General features: G+C 39.2%; 1 protein-coding gene across 1 annotated transcript in view; it reads left to right on the forward strand.

Moving 5' to 3' along the window:
• gpc5a (glypican 5a) overlaps positions 1 to 20,069 on the forward strand; it is an 84,909-nt gene that overhangs the window by 34,608 nt on the left and 30,232 nt on the right. The window contains exons 7-8 of the mRNA XM_037456402.2: positions 8,996 to 9,116; positions 19,384 to 19,546. Of these exons, the coding sequence (XP_037312299.2) occupies positions 8,996 to 9,116; positions 19,384 to 19,546 (284 nt within the window). The remainder of the gene's footprint in view (positions 1 to 8,995; positions 9,117 to 19,383; positions 19,547 to 20,069) is intronic.

Consider the following 20,069-nt stretch of genomic DNA (forward strand, 5'->3'; position numbering starts at 1 on the left):
ACAATAACCAACAATTGATATATTGACACACAACTACAATTATCACTTATTTTTTTAATGAAAAAACGATGGGCGGTGTTATAGTTTTTCTCACATCCATTGATCCTTTGCAGACAGTGAGAGGTGCAGTGCTGCTGAGCATAACACTCACCGATTACCTATTAATAACCTGTTAAAATGTCCCAGTGCTGCAGCATGCTTCATGCCTCCTTACCATATATTAGTGCTCCACTGCTTGACCGGATGGACACTTAGTCATGAAACGCTGCCATTGTGAACAGAGGTCCCAGTCATTGCTGGATTTGTTAATGCGTGTTAACGGAACTCCTCACAAATCCATAATCGTCCCCTCAATGTTTCTCCTCTGCATCTCCATGAAGCAGGTGTTGGAATTTGGACGAGCCCAGTCAGTGGATGAGGATGGCAAAGACAAGTAAGCCTCTTACGTTTTGTGCCAGAGAGAAAAATTGTTTTTCATTAGAGTGATGATTTTGATAATCTCCACTGGATTGAGACCAAGAAGTGTGCACATGAGATTCTGCAGGATTTTTGGCATTCAATTAAAACAGATGTAAACAATACAGCATGCGTGCATTGTAAAGCTAATAAGAGAAGAGCATTATTTTGAACGTGTTTATCGATGATATCATAAAAACTCTGATGAGTATTTTTATTTGCCGCTCTGCTTTTACCACATCTGTTTAATCCTGAACATTATCGTCCTTATGGGGCATTAACACCTTTTTAAAAATCTCCTATTTCGCTGACCATCTGCCTTTTATGAGGCCATTGTACTTCCTAGATTGCTAACTTTTCCATTTGGCGTTATTACCTTCCATAACACTCAATTATTTAAGAGGTGTTATAAATGTTCCTTTGCCATTTGAGGGCTTCTGATATCTTTTTGGCATTAACAGCGTGGATGATGCAGTAGCTTTTATGCACACCGAGGTGCTCAGCTTCGGAGGGAAAATGATCTGTACATCATAACACAGTCTTTACAACCCTAATAATGGATTTCCGTGTGTCTGATGTTGGCGTCATTTATGGCATCAGCGCTGAGGGCTGCGGCGCCATATGCTGGCACTTGTTTATGTGAATGGGTTTCAAACAATGTTTTCCCGGGATTTCAACAAATAGTTGAGTTGTTGTTCAGTGGGGCTGCAGCACCGGAAGGTTAAAGCAACAACAACCACAACAACAACAACAACAACAACAACATTATCGCAAACACAAAGGCACAACACAAATGTTCACTGAACTACTCATGGTCGTTAGACATGTCACTGACTTTGATTTCACCGCTTATTTACACCGACTTGCTGTTTCTAATGAAGGAAACAGTGATTTAAAAAAAACAACAACAACCACAAACTGACTTCAACCTGTGGTTTCAGCTAACATTGGTAGTCTAGAGGGGACGTGGCTCTCTGTGCCATTTAAGAGCGTGTGCTGTGATTTCACCAAGCAACCCATGTCGTGAAAACACAGACAAAGTGCTCCTCTTGGGCTGTTGTGTCATTGTTAAAGAATGAGAATGGGCACATGAACCTAAAGGCAGCAGCATTACGTACATATGTTCAAGTGAATGAGTCATAGGATAAAAAGTTTTATATTTGATTCATGTGATGCTGGTCAAACCTCATCACCTATAGAATATAGTAGCACTAATTTGCTTTTTCGAATGCAGTTGAAGGAAGTATAACTTCTGTCTGCAGTACACTCACTGCCAACTTTCTTTCCATTTCAAGAGGTTTCACATTTGTTATCAGTATCTATCAAATATTTTGAGGTTCCTCAATAACATGAATAAAAAAAGAAAAGCAGAGTAACAGCACAATCAGTCTGTATTAAAGGACACAGTTTGATAATCCTTTCTTGAATGAATAAATGCTGTTAGGTTTAGACGTGTTGTTGTTGTTGATGCTTTAATTGCTATTAGAGGATATTCTCCTCTCATGGGAAAATAAATCCGATACAATACACTGGCAGTGAGTATTTTTCAGACAGTATAAATAATTTAACAATAATTTATTCCCTGATTTGTTTTTGTAAGTGACATCTATATCGACCAATCTCAGTCCACCTGAAATCATTTAAAAGAGCCCAGACAAAAGCACAAATACAGAAATATATTAACAGCAACATCTTCTAACAATAGTATTTTTCTTTTTGAAATGCCTGACCCCATTTTCCATATCATTAAGCCGATTAAGAAGCTAAAAACCATTCCCACTTTCTGTCTTGAATGTTCTGCATTGGGTTTACAAATCTAATAAAAGTACGCCTCCAAAAAAGACCATCACCTATCAATAAGAATAAATACAAACCTATTTATAAATCACATATACAGTGGTTATTTTCTTAGTGTCCCCTTCTTGACAATGTAGATAAGCATCTTTAGCCAACAGTATTTGGTATCATCATAAGCTTCTATCATGCAATCTGCATTGTTCTGACTCTATAATCTACATCTATCTTTCCTTCATCATTTCTGCAAAATTGTGTTTAACCACCAATAGAATACACTTAGTCATTCTGTCTCTAATTTGTTTTAGTCCCGCAGAAGTGTCTCATTATAAATCTGTATTCACCCGTCCTTGTACGAGTCCCACCATCTCGGTACAGAGGTGCAAGAAGCTGACTGCCTGTTACCCACCGACCAACCACCACACCGTATTAATTACCTCTGCCACCTTGCTCAAACAGCTCTGTCCGGCTAATTCCACAGCGTCCTCCTGGCGCACGTCGATGCAACTTCAAGGCTGGGGGCTTCCTAGTAATTGGAACAAACATGGCAGTTGTGATGTTTGGAGCTAAATCTTTGCCAGAGGCCCTGTTGACTGCCGGTCTATTATCCTCTTTGTCACAGCTCTCAATAAAGGCACACGGTTCCAGATACACATACTGGCAAACCATGTCATCCTAATTATAATAATCCTTTATGAAAATACCTGATTGCAACCTGTCTGCAAAAGTTTTGTGGGTCAAGTGATTGGTCTGGTTTGTGGATTTGTGCGCTAATAGAAATGTCACCCCTCAAACACAACACTTGACTTTGAGGACACATTGTGGAACACAACACAACACAACAAAGGTTTGTGATTTAATTACAGAGTGGCAGAGTTAATGTTTGTGACCATATTAACTCTGGGTCATTGTACCAAACAGATGTTTGTTTAAAGCCTGCCCCCGTTGTTGAGTTCACACATTAAACCGCACATGTTCCATTGTCGTGCCTGAAGAATTTTTGAAGAATTTTCTGTCCTTTTGAGCTTAAGTGAACAGGCTGCTTTCAAGTGGCAGACTCTCGCTGATCCTCTTTGTACTCGGCAATTAGCCAGAGGGACTTTTGTTTCCTCCGTGACGGCTGGAGAGCAGGTATTGCCTCCTAGCCACAGGCCTGCTTTGTTTCCCACTCAGCCCTCCATGAACAGTGTGCATGGTCCACGTCCTTCATCTCCCGAGCCACTGAACTCCTCTCTCCATCACGTTTTGATGAAGGCGCTCTTAGGAAGAATACATTTCTGCATTTTTTTTCTTCTTCTCTACACCACCGTGAAAAAGAATTGATGGAAATTTAAATGAACAGAATTGGCTTCTGTTTTCTATATGTTTGACCTGTTTCTCGCATATGTTTCTGTTTTCAACAGAGTAATTGTACATGGAAACTCAGGATGGAATGACAGATGTGTGTGAAGGCAAATAACTAACAGGCATGCTTAACCGCATCTCATGATTGATGCCTCGAAGGCAGCAGAAGCATGCTAATAGATATGAACCAACGGGGCAGTCTCTGACCGGCTAGTTAAATGATGTGGTGAACATTCAACAGCTTCTCACTGAAATCAAAACCATCTGATTGAAACACTGCATCTTAGTTGGTAAGATCAAGAAAAAAAACAGAATTCATATTTTGTTGTGTTGATGGCCAAATTTATGCCTAAAATGTTGCTTTTTGGGAAGAGAAATAACACATTATTATCATTATAAAATGATAATCCTGTGATTACTTTAGTGTGTGCATGTATCTGTGCTTCTCTGTCCGTCCACTATATTTTGGGTGGCCACTCATGTCTGCATCCTCAAGGACCTCTCAAGGTTGTAATGGGTTACACCTTCACATAAAACTTCTGGTTTATTGCTGCCCCAGACTGCCCGCTGACTCCCCACTTACCCTTCATCTTCTCCGTCTCCTGGTAACACAGCTGAGTGTATCTCCGAAACACACCGGGGGAAACCACGGCCTGTATGCCAATGGGTAAAACAACTGGCGCGTTTTATTGTCTTTGCTAACCCGAAGTACACCCACATCTGCCCCCGTATACACACAATTAGCTTTAGACTTTTTATTGGGCATCAAAAATAGACTTGAGGCCAAACTACCCCCCCACCACACACACATACACACACACACACACACACACACACACACACAAACTGAGGTGAAACCCACGGGAAGCAGCAGAGACTCGTGTCTGCACAGAGACGGTGGTGACCTACACACACCTGTTGTGTGAGACCTGCGAGTGACAATTGCGTCTGATACACTTCTGATACGCAGTCTGGTTGTGGGAGGGGGGGGGGGGGGGTTGTTAGTCGATAGGGGCTCGTGTTCATTCAATCAACATTACATTGATGGTGTAGACGCACCTGTCAGAGATATGCATTTTACTGAGTGCACATTTGTAGGTATTATTATTAAATGTGTTATTATGATCCCCAACCATTCATTGTCAAAGCGCTAATCAAAGGGACACTGATTCGATAACAGATATTACAAATAGAAAGCATTTCATTGTTCATAGTAGGTTGCATCTTTGTTTTTAGCACAATCACAGTATTATAACACAATGGATTGAGGAAGAGCCAAGTTACTCTTGTGTTGAGAGTAAATTACTTTGACGTACCGATCCTCTTCTGTGCCAAAGTCAAGGAATAAGACAAAAGAGGCCTCAAATGTCTTTGTTCCAGCTGTGAAGGTTTTGCACTTAAAGACAATTATAGTTGGATCAGAGAGGGATAAGAGCCGAGAATAAAATGATTGAAATTTCCAATCTGGAGCTGAGCAGAGATGAGATGCAAACCAAGAATCCCTCTGGGGGTGTAAGATATAGATTATAGGATCCTGCTGCTGGTCCACAGAGATACAAGCAATCACTCGGCTGTTTGATATCCTCTTGTAGGTTGTGCTTGATGCCACTGTGTGCTTTTCACTCACCCTGAAGAATATGTAATGGTGATAAATGTTTTTTTTCTCCTCTTTTATCTTTGGCACCTTTTAAGGAGCAGACCTTTAGTGTCTGGGGTTGCAACTCCCAGTCCTTGTGTTGCATTGCCACCCTGCAGCCTGTTACAGGAGATTCTATGTGTTTCAGGTTATGGATCCCAGTGGCATAATGAAAAAGATACTGAATGCAAGAGGAGCCGTGTGTTTGTCTATATTTATGGATGCAACTGATATTCTGATGTTCTTTCACATTTCACTGCGCTAAATACTGACTTACGAAGAAATTGTACATGTATGTGGCTGTCACAATTTAAAACAACCGTTGATTATAAAATACCAGCTTTACACGTGTTTATTGAGCGAGTCACAGATACTCTAATCTTCTTAATTTGCTATTAATAAATTAGGGAAATAGAGGCCATGAAAAGGTGGATGTCATGATAACTATATTTAACAAGTCTGTTAGTCAAGTGTGTATAGGGCTAATTTATAGGGCTATTTATAAGGCTAATTTGTAGCCTTATTTTTCTCAATAGGCTTATGCATTTCAGTTTATTGTAGTGGCAAACTCAACAACGAATATCTTCATTTGCTTTCTTACACATACAATCCTCCCCGTTGTAACCAGGGAACCAACAGAGCTGGAGGCAGCAGGATCATAACTCCAGTATTCACGGTTCAGGTGCAGTTTAGTCCAAACACATCAGCCTTGAGCCGAAGGCACCTGCTGCAGCCAGCAAACAGGACCTTCACTTTCACACCTTTTTGTTGAGGGACACAAGGAGCCAATTATTCAGAGAAAGCAGGTTATGACAGAAAAAGGCTGCAACCGGGTTGCTCTAAAATCCAAAATCTAGCCAGTCAATCCACAAGATGTCTCCCGTCTCTTTCAATCCATTATTCTTATGAACGTAGTTTTCCCTTTTTTATGAGAGATGTTTTAATAAACTTGAAGATGAGTGAAACCACCAGCATGTCTTTAATCGATGGCCGGGGCATGTTTAGTATATTTCATTAACAGTATAATGCTTCAGTTTTAAGGGTTTCAACCGTATACGATATATTCATTCATCGTTATCACTGATAATGTACTGTGAAGCAATGAAGGAAACTCACTGACTATCAAAACACGCACAATTAGAACCATTATTTCCAATATACATCAAAAAGTTTTAAGGGGATGTTTGATATTTTTTTCTGGAAATTACTTTTAATGGTTTTTGAGCTTTTTAGAAACTGGTGTCATAAAGTAAAATAGCCAGGAGAGACAATTTCCTGGATGCTGACTGTTATAATGCAAAAATGTACAATTTACTCCATGTTCCAAAGGATGTAGATGCTGATTAGTTCAAGTCTTTGGTAATTGATTTGGTGATGGATTGATCATTACTGTTTGCCTGAAATCCCATTCAAGTATGTATAAATGTGACTTGTAACCAAAATGTACACTTCTATTGTCTTACAATAGTTTAAAAAAAAACTCTTTAATATAATCGTTTTTAAGTTTGCCAAAATTCCATTTAATAAATACAACTTTGGCTTTTGCATCTCCTCTCTAAATTACCAAAGGACAGTTGTGAAGAAATTATAAATGTTCACTTTAATATTTAATTTGATGCAGTGGATAGAATACAGAAAGCAGCCACAGCAGATATATTGAGGACAAAGGCCACACAAAAAGACAACGACTAATAAGAAACGAAGTGGTGATAACAGACTAAATACTGATAAAAAGAAAAACGGCGCACTGAGTGGCAGCTGTACTTTTCCAAAACTAATCACATTTATTAGTCCCGACTTGCAGGAAATTAACATCAAAATTGCATCTCAAGGACCTTGACATCCTGACAGAATTTGAATTCTGCCACCAACCTTTCTTTTAAATAAATGAAACACCCAGGCTTCCTGCACCTTATTTATTCATACTTTTTCTTTCCTTTTCTGACCTTGTATTGCGTGAAGAGCTCTCACATCTTTTAGTTAGTCGCTACAAAATCACCCACCACTCATTTAATCCGCTAAATGTTTTGTTGTTAATTCTCTCATCCAGATATTTAAATTCAAAGAGACATCCGGGTAACACTTCAGTGGTCTGCTCCAATAGACACGCACACACACACACACACACACACACACACACACACACACACACACACACACACACACACACACACACACACACACACACACACACACACACACACACGCACACACGCACACTACAAGGAAAAGAAGGGTCACGGAGGACAGGAAGCATGTACATACTCATGCTAATATTATTTACTAAAATAAATGAATTATCCACACACAGCAGAGGAGATAGAGGTGAAGTGAACATCATGAGGTTGGGCCTGTTAACAAACAGGCTCAGAAGTGAATAGTGTTATATTTGTAGAATTTTATTCCAGACCTACATACACACCCACCTGAAACACCTAAACCCCCCCCCCCCACACACACACACACACAAGGGTATTTCAGCAATGAGTGACTTTACCTTGATCTACTAGTTTGATTAAGCGATATGCTGGAGATTGAGATTGAGATGTGATTGAATTGTTCTCACTCACCAGCTGCCATGGTCAAAGTCATCACAGCTGACAAACTGTATTCAAACTAAAGAGTGAGGAGTCCTTGAGGTGAAGTGAAGCCCATTACAAAGCTATAACAACAATAAACCGCTTTAGAACAAGGATTCATGCCACATATCCAAACGTTAAAGCACAAGTCTTTAATGAATAGTCAAAGTGTGGGTTAATACCGTACTTTCACTTCCAGAAGAAAGCACGGAGAGCTTGATATATAGTTTTATAAAACCATGCATGTAATGTGCAACGTTGCAGCATTGCAGCAGAGACGCTCTGCTGCTTATGTTACCCCACAGCACAAATCCGGCTTCATCTGCAGGGTTTGAATGATGCCATCGCGTTTGTGTGCCTGCATAAAATTCAGCATATTTCTCCATTACCCGACAAGAGGAGAAGAGAGAAACAACTAGACTTTATTCTGTGTCGTGTTCTCTTGTCAAATACATCACCCCTGAATTTCGCAGCGGTGTAAGAGGTGGGGCAATGGTGGCGCATGGAGTAGTGTGATTCGCTGGGAGCCACCTAACCCCTAATTCCTCCCCAGGCAAAATGTGTATACCACGTATGTCGCTTTGGACAAAAGCGTCAGCTAAATGACATGTAATGTAATGTAATATAAATAAGTACTAATCCTACCTAGAATTTCACTTTCAGGCAAAAATCCTGCTGCTGCATCAGTGTGCGCAGTATTTATGTTGTAGCTAGAACTTCTATTAACACTCCTATTAACTTCTAAGCTGTTGTTTCAACGTTGATGAAAGAGTTGCGAGAGGATTAATTGGAGAGCAAAGTAGAAATGATAAAGTTCTGCCACAAAATCTGTCAAAAATGTTCTGTACTTTCTCTAATCTTTAACCTTTTGTCAAAAATTGAAACCAAAATGAAACCCCTTGAGGACTTTAAGATGAAACATCTCATCGGTGGAGCTGCTGAGGAAAAATGAAACTCACAAAGCATGGTGTTAAAATCTCAGCGTATGTTTTAATTTGTGCACCTTAATGGGAAAAGTAACTGCTACCTGTCAAATACAGTGCAGTGAGTAAAAAGTACAATATTTCCCAATATCATGTTACATATAAAGCATATGCGCTTCATTACTTGCCACCATGTTGTGTTTTTAACCTGACAGATAGATGTGTGGAAACACTTACAGGCCGCTCTTGTATTTCTTTCACAGCTACACCCTGCGTGTGGTCGGCAACGGGATCAAGGCTCAGAGTGTCAACCCCGAAGTCAAAGTGAAGGGAGCAGACCCTGTGATTAACCAGATCATTGACAAGCTAAAGCACGTCAATCAGGTGAGCCTGTCTTGTTGTCTAAATATTTACTGTATCTACATTATAGGATTTCTTTCTCTGATATCTGTGTCCTCAGGCTATATGCTAATTATCCACACGTCTTTGTGTGTCAATGGGACATAAAGTATCTCTTACTACATTTTGTCGAGGCACAAAAAACCAACTGCTCACAAAGCTGTGGCATTATATTTGTTACCTTTGAATATCATATTATCTTTCATATTACCAGTAAGTACCGGCTAATAGAAAACTAGTCCCAAATGCAAAATCATGTCCAGGCAATGAAAATAAAATAGATCTCTACACATCTAGGAACCCATTTTGTCTGGTTTGCGTGTCTTTATATATTTTTTAATCTACCCAAAATCAATGTAGCTTTTCTATCGACGTGGCTCCTTTCAGTACCGTGAGATTGGGGCAGTATACTGGGGCACCTTCTCTTCTGCAGCCTGAGTAACAGCTGCTGTAGCAGCTTCCGGGTCGTTGCACTGCAGCAGCAGCTTCACACGTCTGTTGCTTTGGTTTTCCCAAGCGGAAGGCTGAAGGCCAGGTCAACTTTCTTGACCTCGGGCTGGCACCCCCTCCCTGACTAATTCACACCATCTGTGGGACGTCGGAACAAATAAATCTATATCATAACTATTTGAGAGCACCTGATATGTCTTGTGAAATTTCACTGTGTACGTGACTCTCTCAGTGTGTTTTTTTTAACATGTGTTATTGTGAATTTCAACCAACAGGGTTCTTTTAATCTTTGAAAGCTGAGAAATTGTTTATGTGCTTCACATGATTTACTGTAACTATGAAACCGATCCCAATCGTCAGTTTAGCAGAGAAAATGTAAGAATGTTTAATCTACAGTGAGCCGGTCCTTCAGTGACAGTAAACCTATTTGGTTGTCTGTCGCTTTGCTATAAAACTGAGGCATCGTGCCGACCCGTTTGTGCTGTCACAAGCGGTGATGAAAAACGACACTTCTGCACAAAACTTACGTGAAGCATATTATCAGTTAACTCACCCATCTGAGAGGGAAAGCTGTGTGTGCAGAGAAAAATGGAGGTAGGTGCGACTTGTAGCAAGGATACAAGAATAAAATAACACTGGTAGTGTGACATTTGTGATTCACAGCTCACTTAATAATCTTGGAGTACTGACATTGGATGTAGTGTTTTATGCTTTTTTTTGCACCTTTACCATTTTTTGTGTAGTCTCTTTGACAAATTCAGTGACAGGTGCTTGGTTGTGACTGTCTCTTCTAGAAACATGTCTTCTAAGTTACCTTGGTTTTTTATTAGATGAATAACAAGCAATGTTTGTTAATACTTGTTTAATCAATTTCAAATCAAGCAACTCACACTGACTTTTTGTCTGCCATTTGTCCTAAAACAATAAAAACAATTGTAATTGATTATAGAGGTTTTGCTTAGAAAAGGAAGGAAACATGTTATTAAATGATAAGGAACAAGTTTCCACCAGAGCTGAATTGCAGTGGATTGTCGTTCTTTTGGTTATTTGATAAGTAAGATGGGATATCTGCCACTAAAAGACAACATTTCCATCACCCTCAACTGCACATGCGACTTTACACTACGATTCTGAGCAGGTAGTGGACTCTTCATACCTGAAGGCTAGTGAAATGTAAACAGTAGTAAATAGATTAACACAATTACAAATTGAGCTATCTTAGACAATTTTCCAGGTCCATTTCAGCATTAATATGAAATGATTGTTAATATCATAAATAGTTACGGCAGGTGTATAAAATTACTAAAAATGTCCAATCGGCATGATTCGTATGCCTCAACAACACAAAGCGCACAAACAGATTTTCACTCACAAGGTGTGAACAATAAACAAAACTATCTCACCCATTTTTGATACTCTTCAGCAAAAGCATTACAAATATATCAGCCAAAGCTGGAACAATCCCCCAGCTAAGCAATAAAACACTAAGAAGTGCTAATTAGTCACTCAGCATAAATATCCAGTATCCAAATTAAATCTCAGAGGCATTGATTGTGTTTCTGATGAAAAAACGTACAAATGCAACACTGAAGTCTGTTTTTCTGCTGTAATTTGCTGTGTAAAGTTGATGCAAGGTGTGATGATAGAACAAGAATCACCAAAAACTTTGCTAATTACTTCAACACTCGAAGATTAGTGTTTGTTTGCTTTGTAAATGTTATGCAGTCTGTAGCTGAAGCTGTAATTTGTGCAATAAATTCCAAACGAGAGATATTTAAGGCACTACATCCATCTTCAACAATATTAGACATGATCTGGACTCTGTGGTAACAAATCACAAATTTACTCCAGGCTCTACATGTTTCTGTTATTCGGTTTTCTCTGCTTACCAAATCCCTAATTTGGCCAATTTAAAACTTTGTATGGAAGAGATCATTTTAGGCATAATGCCTGCTTCAGCTGTGTTCAAAAAAGTAACTCTTGTGAGATTGAGAGCCATCAAAAGTTGGATGTTCATTGTCAAAATCAAGTTCAACACTTGCCCTTTTGTACGAGTGCCGTCTGCCAAATCCTCAGGTTCTCTGCCAGCACTGCCTCCAGCACACACACAGCAAATATAAATAAAGATGCACGGCCTGTTCCGCTGTGTCAATAGTCAACCTGTCTGTTTTAGTCATGATGACAACCACCCAGATCTTGTGTTCAATGAGCTGCTGCTGTCAGCTATTTTGAGTTTTTTTTTTTTTCTCCTTTTCTCCAAGATGCCAACACCCTATAATTAATCAGAAAGGGTCTAATGCAATTGTAGTTGATACAAAGCTAAGGTTGTTCGTTCAAACTATGACTTGTTCAATCGAAGCAGATTGCGACGCTGTCCCCCAACTGTGAAAGCTACTCTGAGGTCTTCCCCGATTCAGTCCACATTCAGTTAAGTGATGTTCATCTACTGAAGCACTAAATTCCTATAATGCATTGGTAAGGGTCACCGAAAAATGGTAGCCTTGATCAGTCATTCTTGGTATTTGCTAAAAAGTTTGAGACATATAGACAATAACATTTTAATATCAGGCTGGGGGTGAAAAATATACTTGAGATGGAATGGAATCTTGCATAATTTTTTTTTTATATATTATGTATGATAGCTTATTTATATGGCTTGCTATTTTTAATAAAATCAGCTCATCAGACAGGCTGCCTTGCACAAAGAAACCCTGCTGCCTTAAGTATAGTCATGCGCTTGAGCACAGGCTTTCTGAAGCAGTGAATGCTTTTAAGAGAGCTAATTACTCAACAGTCCCTTTGGACTGGAGTATACTGTATAGTGCTTGAGATTGAAAAAAAAGTATAGAAAATGACCTATTTAATTTATCAGGAATTGACATAGAGGAAGGTGAAATCTCACAACCAAGAATTGCAAACTGTTACAGAATGCATTTGGTACCATTCGTTCAATGTCTTGTCTGTTCATAGTCCTTGAATCCATTATCATCTCATTGGGACTTGATCTACAAATATTTCTAACCCTCTACCCTCTTGAAGTTAAACAGAATGCATGGCAGGAAGTGGTAATCATGTCATTCAATGACATTGTGGTGGTTTATGATGGAAACTGCTTTAGGCAGATTGAAAATGTAGCTGGTGTTAAATGGTGAGGTTTCAAATGTTTTGTTTATTGGATCTTTTTCTGGTAGTATTTTTCTGGATACTGGATGCAAGGGGAAGAAGTGTGGAGGGTTGATAGCATCTGAGATTATGACTGGCAAACACATCAATTACCTTTACCAGTGCACACACTCATTCCATCGTGCGCCTGAGTGCCTGTGTGAATGTGGGGTGTACACCACACAGTATATTACCTCTATACATTGCTGTGGTAGTGGTGCACATTGTTAATAAGATGCAACTTACCTCAAAGTGCATCTGCATGAGTGCGTGAAAGGCAGGTTGCTTGTTAAAAAGGCTGGAGATAAAATCTACACCGAAATAATAAATGGATGAAGGCAATAGCCGAAATTGCTGCTGTTGGGCATTCATACGGATACGAGTGATTTCTCCATGAAAACCATGCGAATATTCACGTTCTACATATCAGAAATATATCACTACTATTCTACACAAAACAGAAGTGCAGCTTTTGACAAATGTGTAATGCAATCTAAGTGTACAAACTCTAGATTTCATCATCTTGCTCATCAGCAGCCTTTTTTCTATGAATTATTTGTTGGCTCCTCTCCTTCTTGCCTGTCCTCTCCTCTTGATGTGGTAAAACCCATTAGGAATCTATAAGTAGGCCCTGTCCCTGTGTCTCTCAATCAAAATCAGGACCAAGCAGCTCCTCACCCCGTCTGCAGGCTGAATTATTTACCAGTCATTGATGTGGTGGTTGACCAGCAGTTTTGTTTGTGAATTATTCATACCCCCTCTCCTCTTAGTCCAAAGGATTAACGCTGAGAATGTGTTCACATTTTACTTTCCGTGCTCCAAATGAGCATAACATTTGACTTTCACACGAGTCCGATTCACAAGTATAAACAAGATACTGTCCTCTTAAAGAATATTTAAACACACCACAGGCGCTAAGTATACATTGTTCAATTAGATCATGTCGGTATGCAGCAAAGACTAAAATGTCAGAGCTGTGCAAGTAAGTCTCAGTTGGAAACAAATCTCAAAACCTTCAGCCTAAACATTTGTTTACTTAATTTACACTCACTGTTTTATTCATTATTCCCTTAAGGTATAATCCTAAATCAGCCACACTGCATGTAAATAACAACTACATCTTCAATTTTTTGTATGTGCTTATCCATGATTAAAGTCCAGTTCGACCAACAGCAGCAGAATTATCTTTGTAAATAGTCGAAAGAACAAATTTCTGATATGTTGATACAAATAAGTGTCCCCCAAAACACCCAAAGCATGGCTGAGCTATGCCTTTAGATAATTGAAAACATAGTCTTGAAATACCTCCCATCCCTCAATACTTTCTAACTATATTACCTTGTTTATGACTCACATCCCCAAGTCCACTTCTTTAGTAACATTTAATGGATGTGTCCTTGGGTTGACTTCACTTGTTTCCTCCTGTCCAATCACCTGCATCTTCCCAGTGTATTTAGACCATGTGTGTCCCTTGACTCTTGTTGGTTTGTTAGTCATCTTCGGTGAGTCGTGTGGTTGTCGTGTTGACCTGGCCCCATTTTGACCCGAGGCATTTGGTATTTGGCCATACTTAAATACAATATTTTTGTTTTTGAAATCCGCGTTTGAGAACTAGTAGAATCACTTCTTTTTTTTTTTGGTTTCTAAAAACAGGACAGCTAGTTCTTATTTCTGTTCTGAATTATGCACATTACTACCTCCGCCTACATCCATCCTCTCATGCATTCATATCCGGGGCCGGGTCGTTTTCGGGCAGCTCGGTATTTAAGAAGTCCCTCTTCCCCACGTCCTTTTTTTCAGCTCCTTTCCTGTCTGATGTATGAGCTCCTCACCTTATTTCTGAGGCTGAGTGCAGCCACACGTTGAAATAAGCTGAATTTTGGCAGCTTGTATTCACAATCTCATAGTTTTGGGCACTCCCCGAGGCTCATGGCCACCGATGGGTGGGGTGGACGTAGATGACCTGGTAGATCGAGAGCTTTGCCTCCCGACTCAGCTCCCTCTTCACCGAGACGGTACCACGCCCGTATCACTGCTGACCTCGCACTGAACAGCCTGAAAAGGACTCTTAAGATACCTGCCCGGGGCAGCAACACACCTCCAACCTGGAGGGTGCAATCTGGGCAGAGAACCATGGCCTCAGACTTAGAAGTACGGACTCCCATCATCACTGTATATTGTAATTTCTATTCAGGGTTCTGACTCACTGATCTGCTTTGCTGCTGCAGCACTTCGTGTGGATCTGCACCCTGTCAGCGCTGCAGCTGCTGCAGTGAGGGAGATGAAAAATGACAGTGAGTGTCATGGGAGCCGACTCACGTCCTGACACTTTTCTCCTCTGCATGGCAAATATGATCATTGTGATCTCTTCTCCACCCTCTATTTACAGATAGTATAATGTGTTCAAAGAGAATGCCGATGAGCTTTAAAATCCGCAAACCGTTTTATTCATCTATGTCTGAACGTGTGGTTTGTTTTCCCCCATGACACCTGGAACTTTTTTAGGATATGTAACCTACACATACTTTTCTGAATAACCATAAATATATTACGTCATCAACGGTGAGTCAATATTTAAAACATTGAATGCTTTGCAGTTTTTTTCGAGCTAGTTTCATGTGCTGGTGGAGAACAGTTGCGTAGGCAGGATACATGGTGAGAATTCCCTTTACTTTTCTAATATAAGAATAAAAAACTACAATGAAAGGCCCCAAAACATGATATTTAATGAGTTTAATGCAGTACATTTACCTGATTGAGTGTGTTTGTTCTGGAATTGTGTTAGGTTCATCTATTCATCCATAATTAAATACAATTGTTGCACTGTGGAATTCCTAACCTTGGAAAAAACTTATATAATAATAATATAATATAAACATGTGATGCCAGGGAAAACACACAGTAAAAAGGGCTATACCCATCATATCCCCAGCTTTAGTATCTATGTATGTGCATATTTGTATGTGTGTGTGTGTGTGTGTTTGAGGAGGGTACTATTAATTATTCTGACTACCTGTGTGAAGAACATTTTTAATGCTCCAGTAGCGTTCTCCAGATGGCAGGAGTTAAAATAGTGTGTGGGCTGGATGACTGGTGTCCTTGATGATGCTTTAGGCTTTCCTTATGCGGGTAATGAAGATATCATGGATTTGTTGTAGGTCTGTGCCAGTACATTTTTTCATGCTGGCTTAACATTGCTGTGGTGTTCGGTCCCGCTGAAACATACCGTACTGTGATGTAGCCAGAATATACCGTGTAAGGTGCCTCTAAGCCTCAGTTACCAGCCTGAATCTTTTGAGACGCCACGCAGTCTTCGTCGTGACTTTATGAAGAAGCAGCCTGTGTTATGATGAGTACAGTGGTGAATATACAATGTATTAAATATCTCAGGTGGCCAGAGCTTTTCTTCAGGTTGAGTATCTGAGGGAACCAAAGACAAGAAGGACAAGAATGCATTTAAATATAAATAGATATATCAGTCAAGAAGAAGCATTAGGGAATGTTCTGTGCGATTGAAGCTCTGTGAGACTGCACTTGGGCACGCAGAGTTGTGCTTTGAGATGCTAATGTTCTCACAAAGACAATGTCTACATGCAGATGTTTTTTGGTAAGCACTAAACCGAAAATAGAGCTGAGGCTGTGTTGTTCAGTTATTTGGTCAAGAACTGGAAAAAGTGACATTTTGACATGAAGATGAAGATGATAATCACGATGATGAATAGAGAAAGGGTCCGATGTCTGCCACATTCAATAGGTTTCGTCCTCATGGAACATTCTACCAAATTAGATGACAATCCATCAAATAGTGGTTGAGATATTTTGGATTGATGTATATGTCGATTATTTATTTACATTTATCAGTAGGAAATGTAATTTACAAAAGTAATAGATCATGTGGTTTGCAGTGGAGAAAGTTAAACCTAATTGGTGTTTTTATATTCTTCTTGTTTTATGGGCTGATAGTGGAATACGGCTGAGGCAACAGACTGGTCACATTGAATTTTTCTTGTTGACTGGGCTTGTAGCCTTCGCTGCATGTTCTCTGTTTCCCTGAGATTCAACATAATTATTTTTCAAATATTGTTTTGTCCCTAATCAGTTTCTCTAATTCCTACTCCTTCCGTAGTCATTGTTATTAAATACCGGTGCATGGCTAATCATTTAGACTTAAAAACCTTGCGAACCACATGCTTAAACTATAATAATTTAATTTGCATTGACATTAAAGAACATAGAGAAATTAGTGATGTATGTATATCTACTAATAAAGCAAGGTAAATTAGATACAAAGACATGTTTTAACAGCCTGTGTAAAATAACGGCCAGTTTGTCCTCTTATTTCAGATTTATGATTTCTTTAATTAGGTGTCAAGTGGCTGGAGGTTTGTGTCACTGGATAACGAGTTCATAAGTTAATCTTAACATATGCCGTGATCTCTCTTACTTGCATGCACATACAGATGAGATTTCCACTCAAATGTTTTCCACTCAATTGTAGTTGAAACCATTGTGTCCTTCACAAAATGTGTTATTTATAAGTATCTGTATTTGTGGTGTTTGCTCTTAATTGGTGCAGCAATCTCAAAAAGAAAATGGCCAAGTTGGGGATTCTTATGTTCTCCACTCGCTGCAGTTACTGCCAGAATCGTGCCCGAGGAAGCATCTCCTCACAGCAGTTTATCATCTGGAGATGCATTGAAATCAGAGCTCCTCTCTCCCCTCCATGGTTGAACAAAGCCTCACATCATTCGCAGAAGTACGGCCAGTAACACAGTTCATTGTGTGTCAGAAAGCACTACAGCTGCAATCAAACACAGGGCTGTTTCTCCTCTGGCCCTCAAGAGTATAAGAATCAGGAAGTCTGGTGATTGACGGACTTACTAAAACACAACAAATGTTTCCCAGCTTCTTGAACAAATTAGCGAGCTGTGAAATGCATTTAACAGCCCGACATTTTTAATATGGTGCTTTTGATTGTCTAATGGGCAAAGACAACATTACATTGTCACTGCTGGTGATTTGAAGAATGTGTATATGTAGTTTTTTTATGAAATGTTACTTAAAAGGAGTAGATGAATTAAGTGGGATTGACTCAAAGTGTAACATTATGCACATATTCATCTATAAAGGTCCCTCAATGATCAATCAATGGAGCATCAATGGAATCTACGGCACAGAAAAAATATCAGGCTCTGACCACACTCGTCGTTAGAGACACCAATTCATTCATTGTTTTATTTTTGACAATAAGAAAAAACAATATTGTTTTCCTTGTCTTTTAGTTTCGGTACCTGTTCCTACAAAGTGACAAAGCCATTTATGGGGACTGAACTGGGAACAGAAATTATATTCTTCTTAAGTGAATAAGTAAGAACATATTTTGCATTCATCATCTCTCTCTCATTCTACTCATATATATAATTTTCTGGGTAAACAAAATTAAGTTGGAATGATTATCCGTTTGTGTATAAATTAAAAAGTCAATGATCCCTCCCACACACATTCATACTTCTATCTATACACAGTCTCATAAAAGTAAACATATTAACCTTTGACCTCGCCGTGAGTAAATTAGTCGCTCTCAGGTAGCATATGGCTTCACATGTGCTTCCTCCTGTAATTGTTGCACGATCATTTTACTTTTGTAAACAGCACTCAGAGATGCAGCCTTTGAACCCCACAGAGCCCACAAGCAGGGCTGTACCTGTGAAGTGTGAAGTTCAAAACAGGCTAATCACAGAAACTCATTATTCCATGTAATATATTAAAAGTGTGGTCAGAAATAAATGGAAAGAAAATGGTACCAATTACACACATGAAAGGAGCGCCTTTATTGCCCAAACTCTCAATATTCTCCGTCTTCTAACCTGTCACCGCTGAGGAGCTGAGACTCCGACAGGCTAATTAATAGCACTGATATGTCCGAGCTGAACCCCCGCCACTGCTGCTCCGCTGCACCGAACCACAGCAGTAATGAAATAGCATAGACAATGCCTTTCTGATCAACACGAAGCCTCCCTTCTTGTTTCCAATAATGCACCATGAATTTAAATGAGCCAATTAGCGGATGTATTTCCCTTTCGTACCGAGTCTGCAAGGTCTTTGCTTGGGAAGGTGCAGCACAACTACACTGCACAGAGTTCAGCTGCCCTGCTGGCCTCGGGCCACGAGGGGTGAGGCTCATTCAACACACACAGCACATACATTACAGTGCAGATTATAGGTTGAGGCAATGAATATAAGTGTTGGCTTATTATTCTTTATTAACATTTTTTAAAAACAAATGAGTTGATTGTACTATAGATCCGCTAAGGATGGGATGCAGGAATCTTTGCAAGTATGTATATAGAAATATTCCCTTTGCAGTGCAATTACTCAATTTTTTTAATTACTTGATCCCTCCCAGGCACGTGGCTCATAATCAGATATTATTTTGCATTTTCTCCCTTTATTGTCATTTATTTTCTGTATGCATATCCCGCACTATCCTTGCCGTGAGAGGAACTTGTTCACTTTGTGAATATTGAATGTAATATTCATATGATACATTGATAAGGTTACTACTTCAAAACAGTTTACTTTTGTTAAAGAAAAAAGAAATATTATAATAATAATGTTTTTTTTTCTCTGTCTCTTTTAGCTGTTGCAAGGGAAGTCCATTCCTAAACTCGGGTCATTGGACCAGATTGAAACAGGAAGTGGAGACACAGAGGGACGGTACAGCGGCGACTGTGACGATGAAGACGGCTGTGGTGCTTCAGGTGGTGGCGATGTTAAAAGGGAAGTTTACAGAGTCTCCAAAAGTAAGTCTCATTTTTAGTAACTCCACTGATCAATTAACCATTTGAAGAAACTCATGCTCTTATATTTATTTACCCTTCTGAGGGAGCGTAAAATATGCATTAGATATTTGATTGGGGATAAATTCTGATCGGTGCATGGTTTAAATGACTAAGTGTGTTTGAGTGATTGCATTTTTTTTTTTGTCATGTTTATTATCTTTGTATAAGGTTAAGATTTTCCTGGGAAAATGGGAAGAAAATAAACAAAAATAGGAAACTCATATCCAAATATTGAACACAGACTTTCGATAAATTGGACAAATATAAAAGGATAATAATCAATTTTCGCAAAGCACACACACCATAGATATAACATGAAAAGTAATACATTTGTAGACTAAATAAATCAGTGAAGACATTTTAAGGTGTAGTTGTATACTATATTTGAAACTTGCTCCAGTCTCAATTTTACAACATCCATGATAATAGTCATTAAATATAATAGGCGCTATGGGGACATTATTGCAATCAAGGCCCGTAAAAT

This window comes from Pungitius pungitius, chromosome 4 (assembly GCF_949316345.1).
Source record: "Pungitius pungitius chromosome 4, fPunPun2.1, whole genome shotgun sequence".
NCBI lineage: Eukaryota > Metazoa > Chordata > Actinopteri > Perciformes > Gasterosteidae > Pungitius > Pungitius pungitius.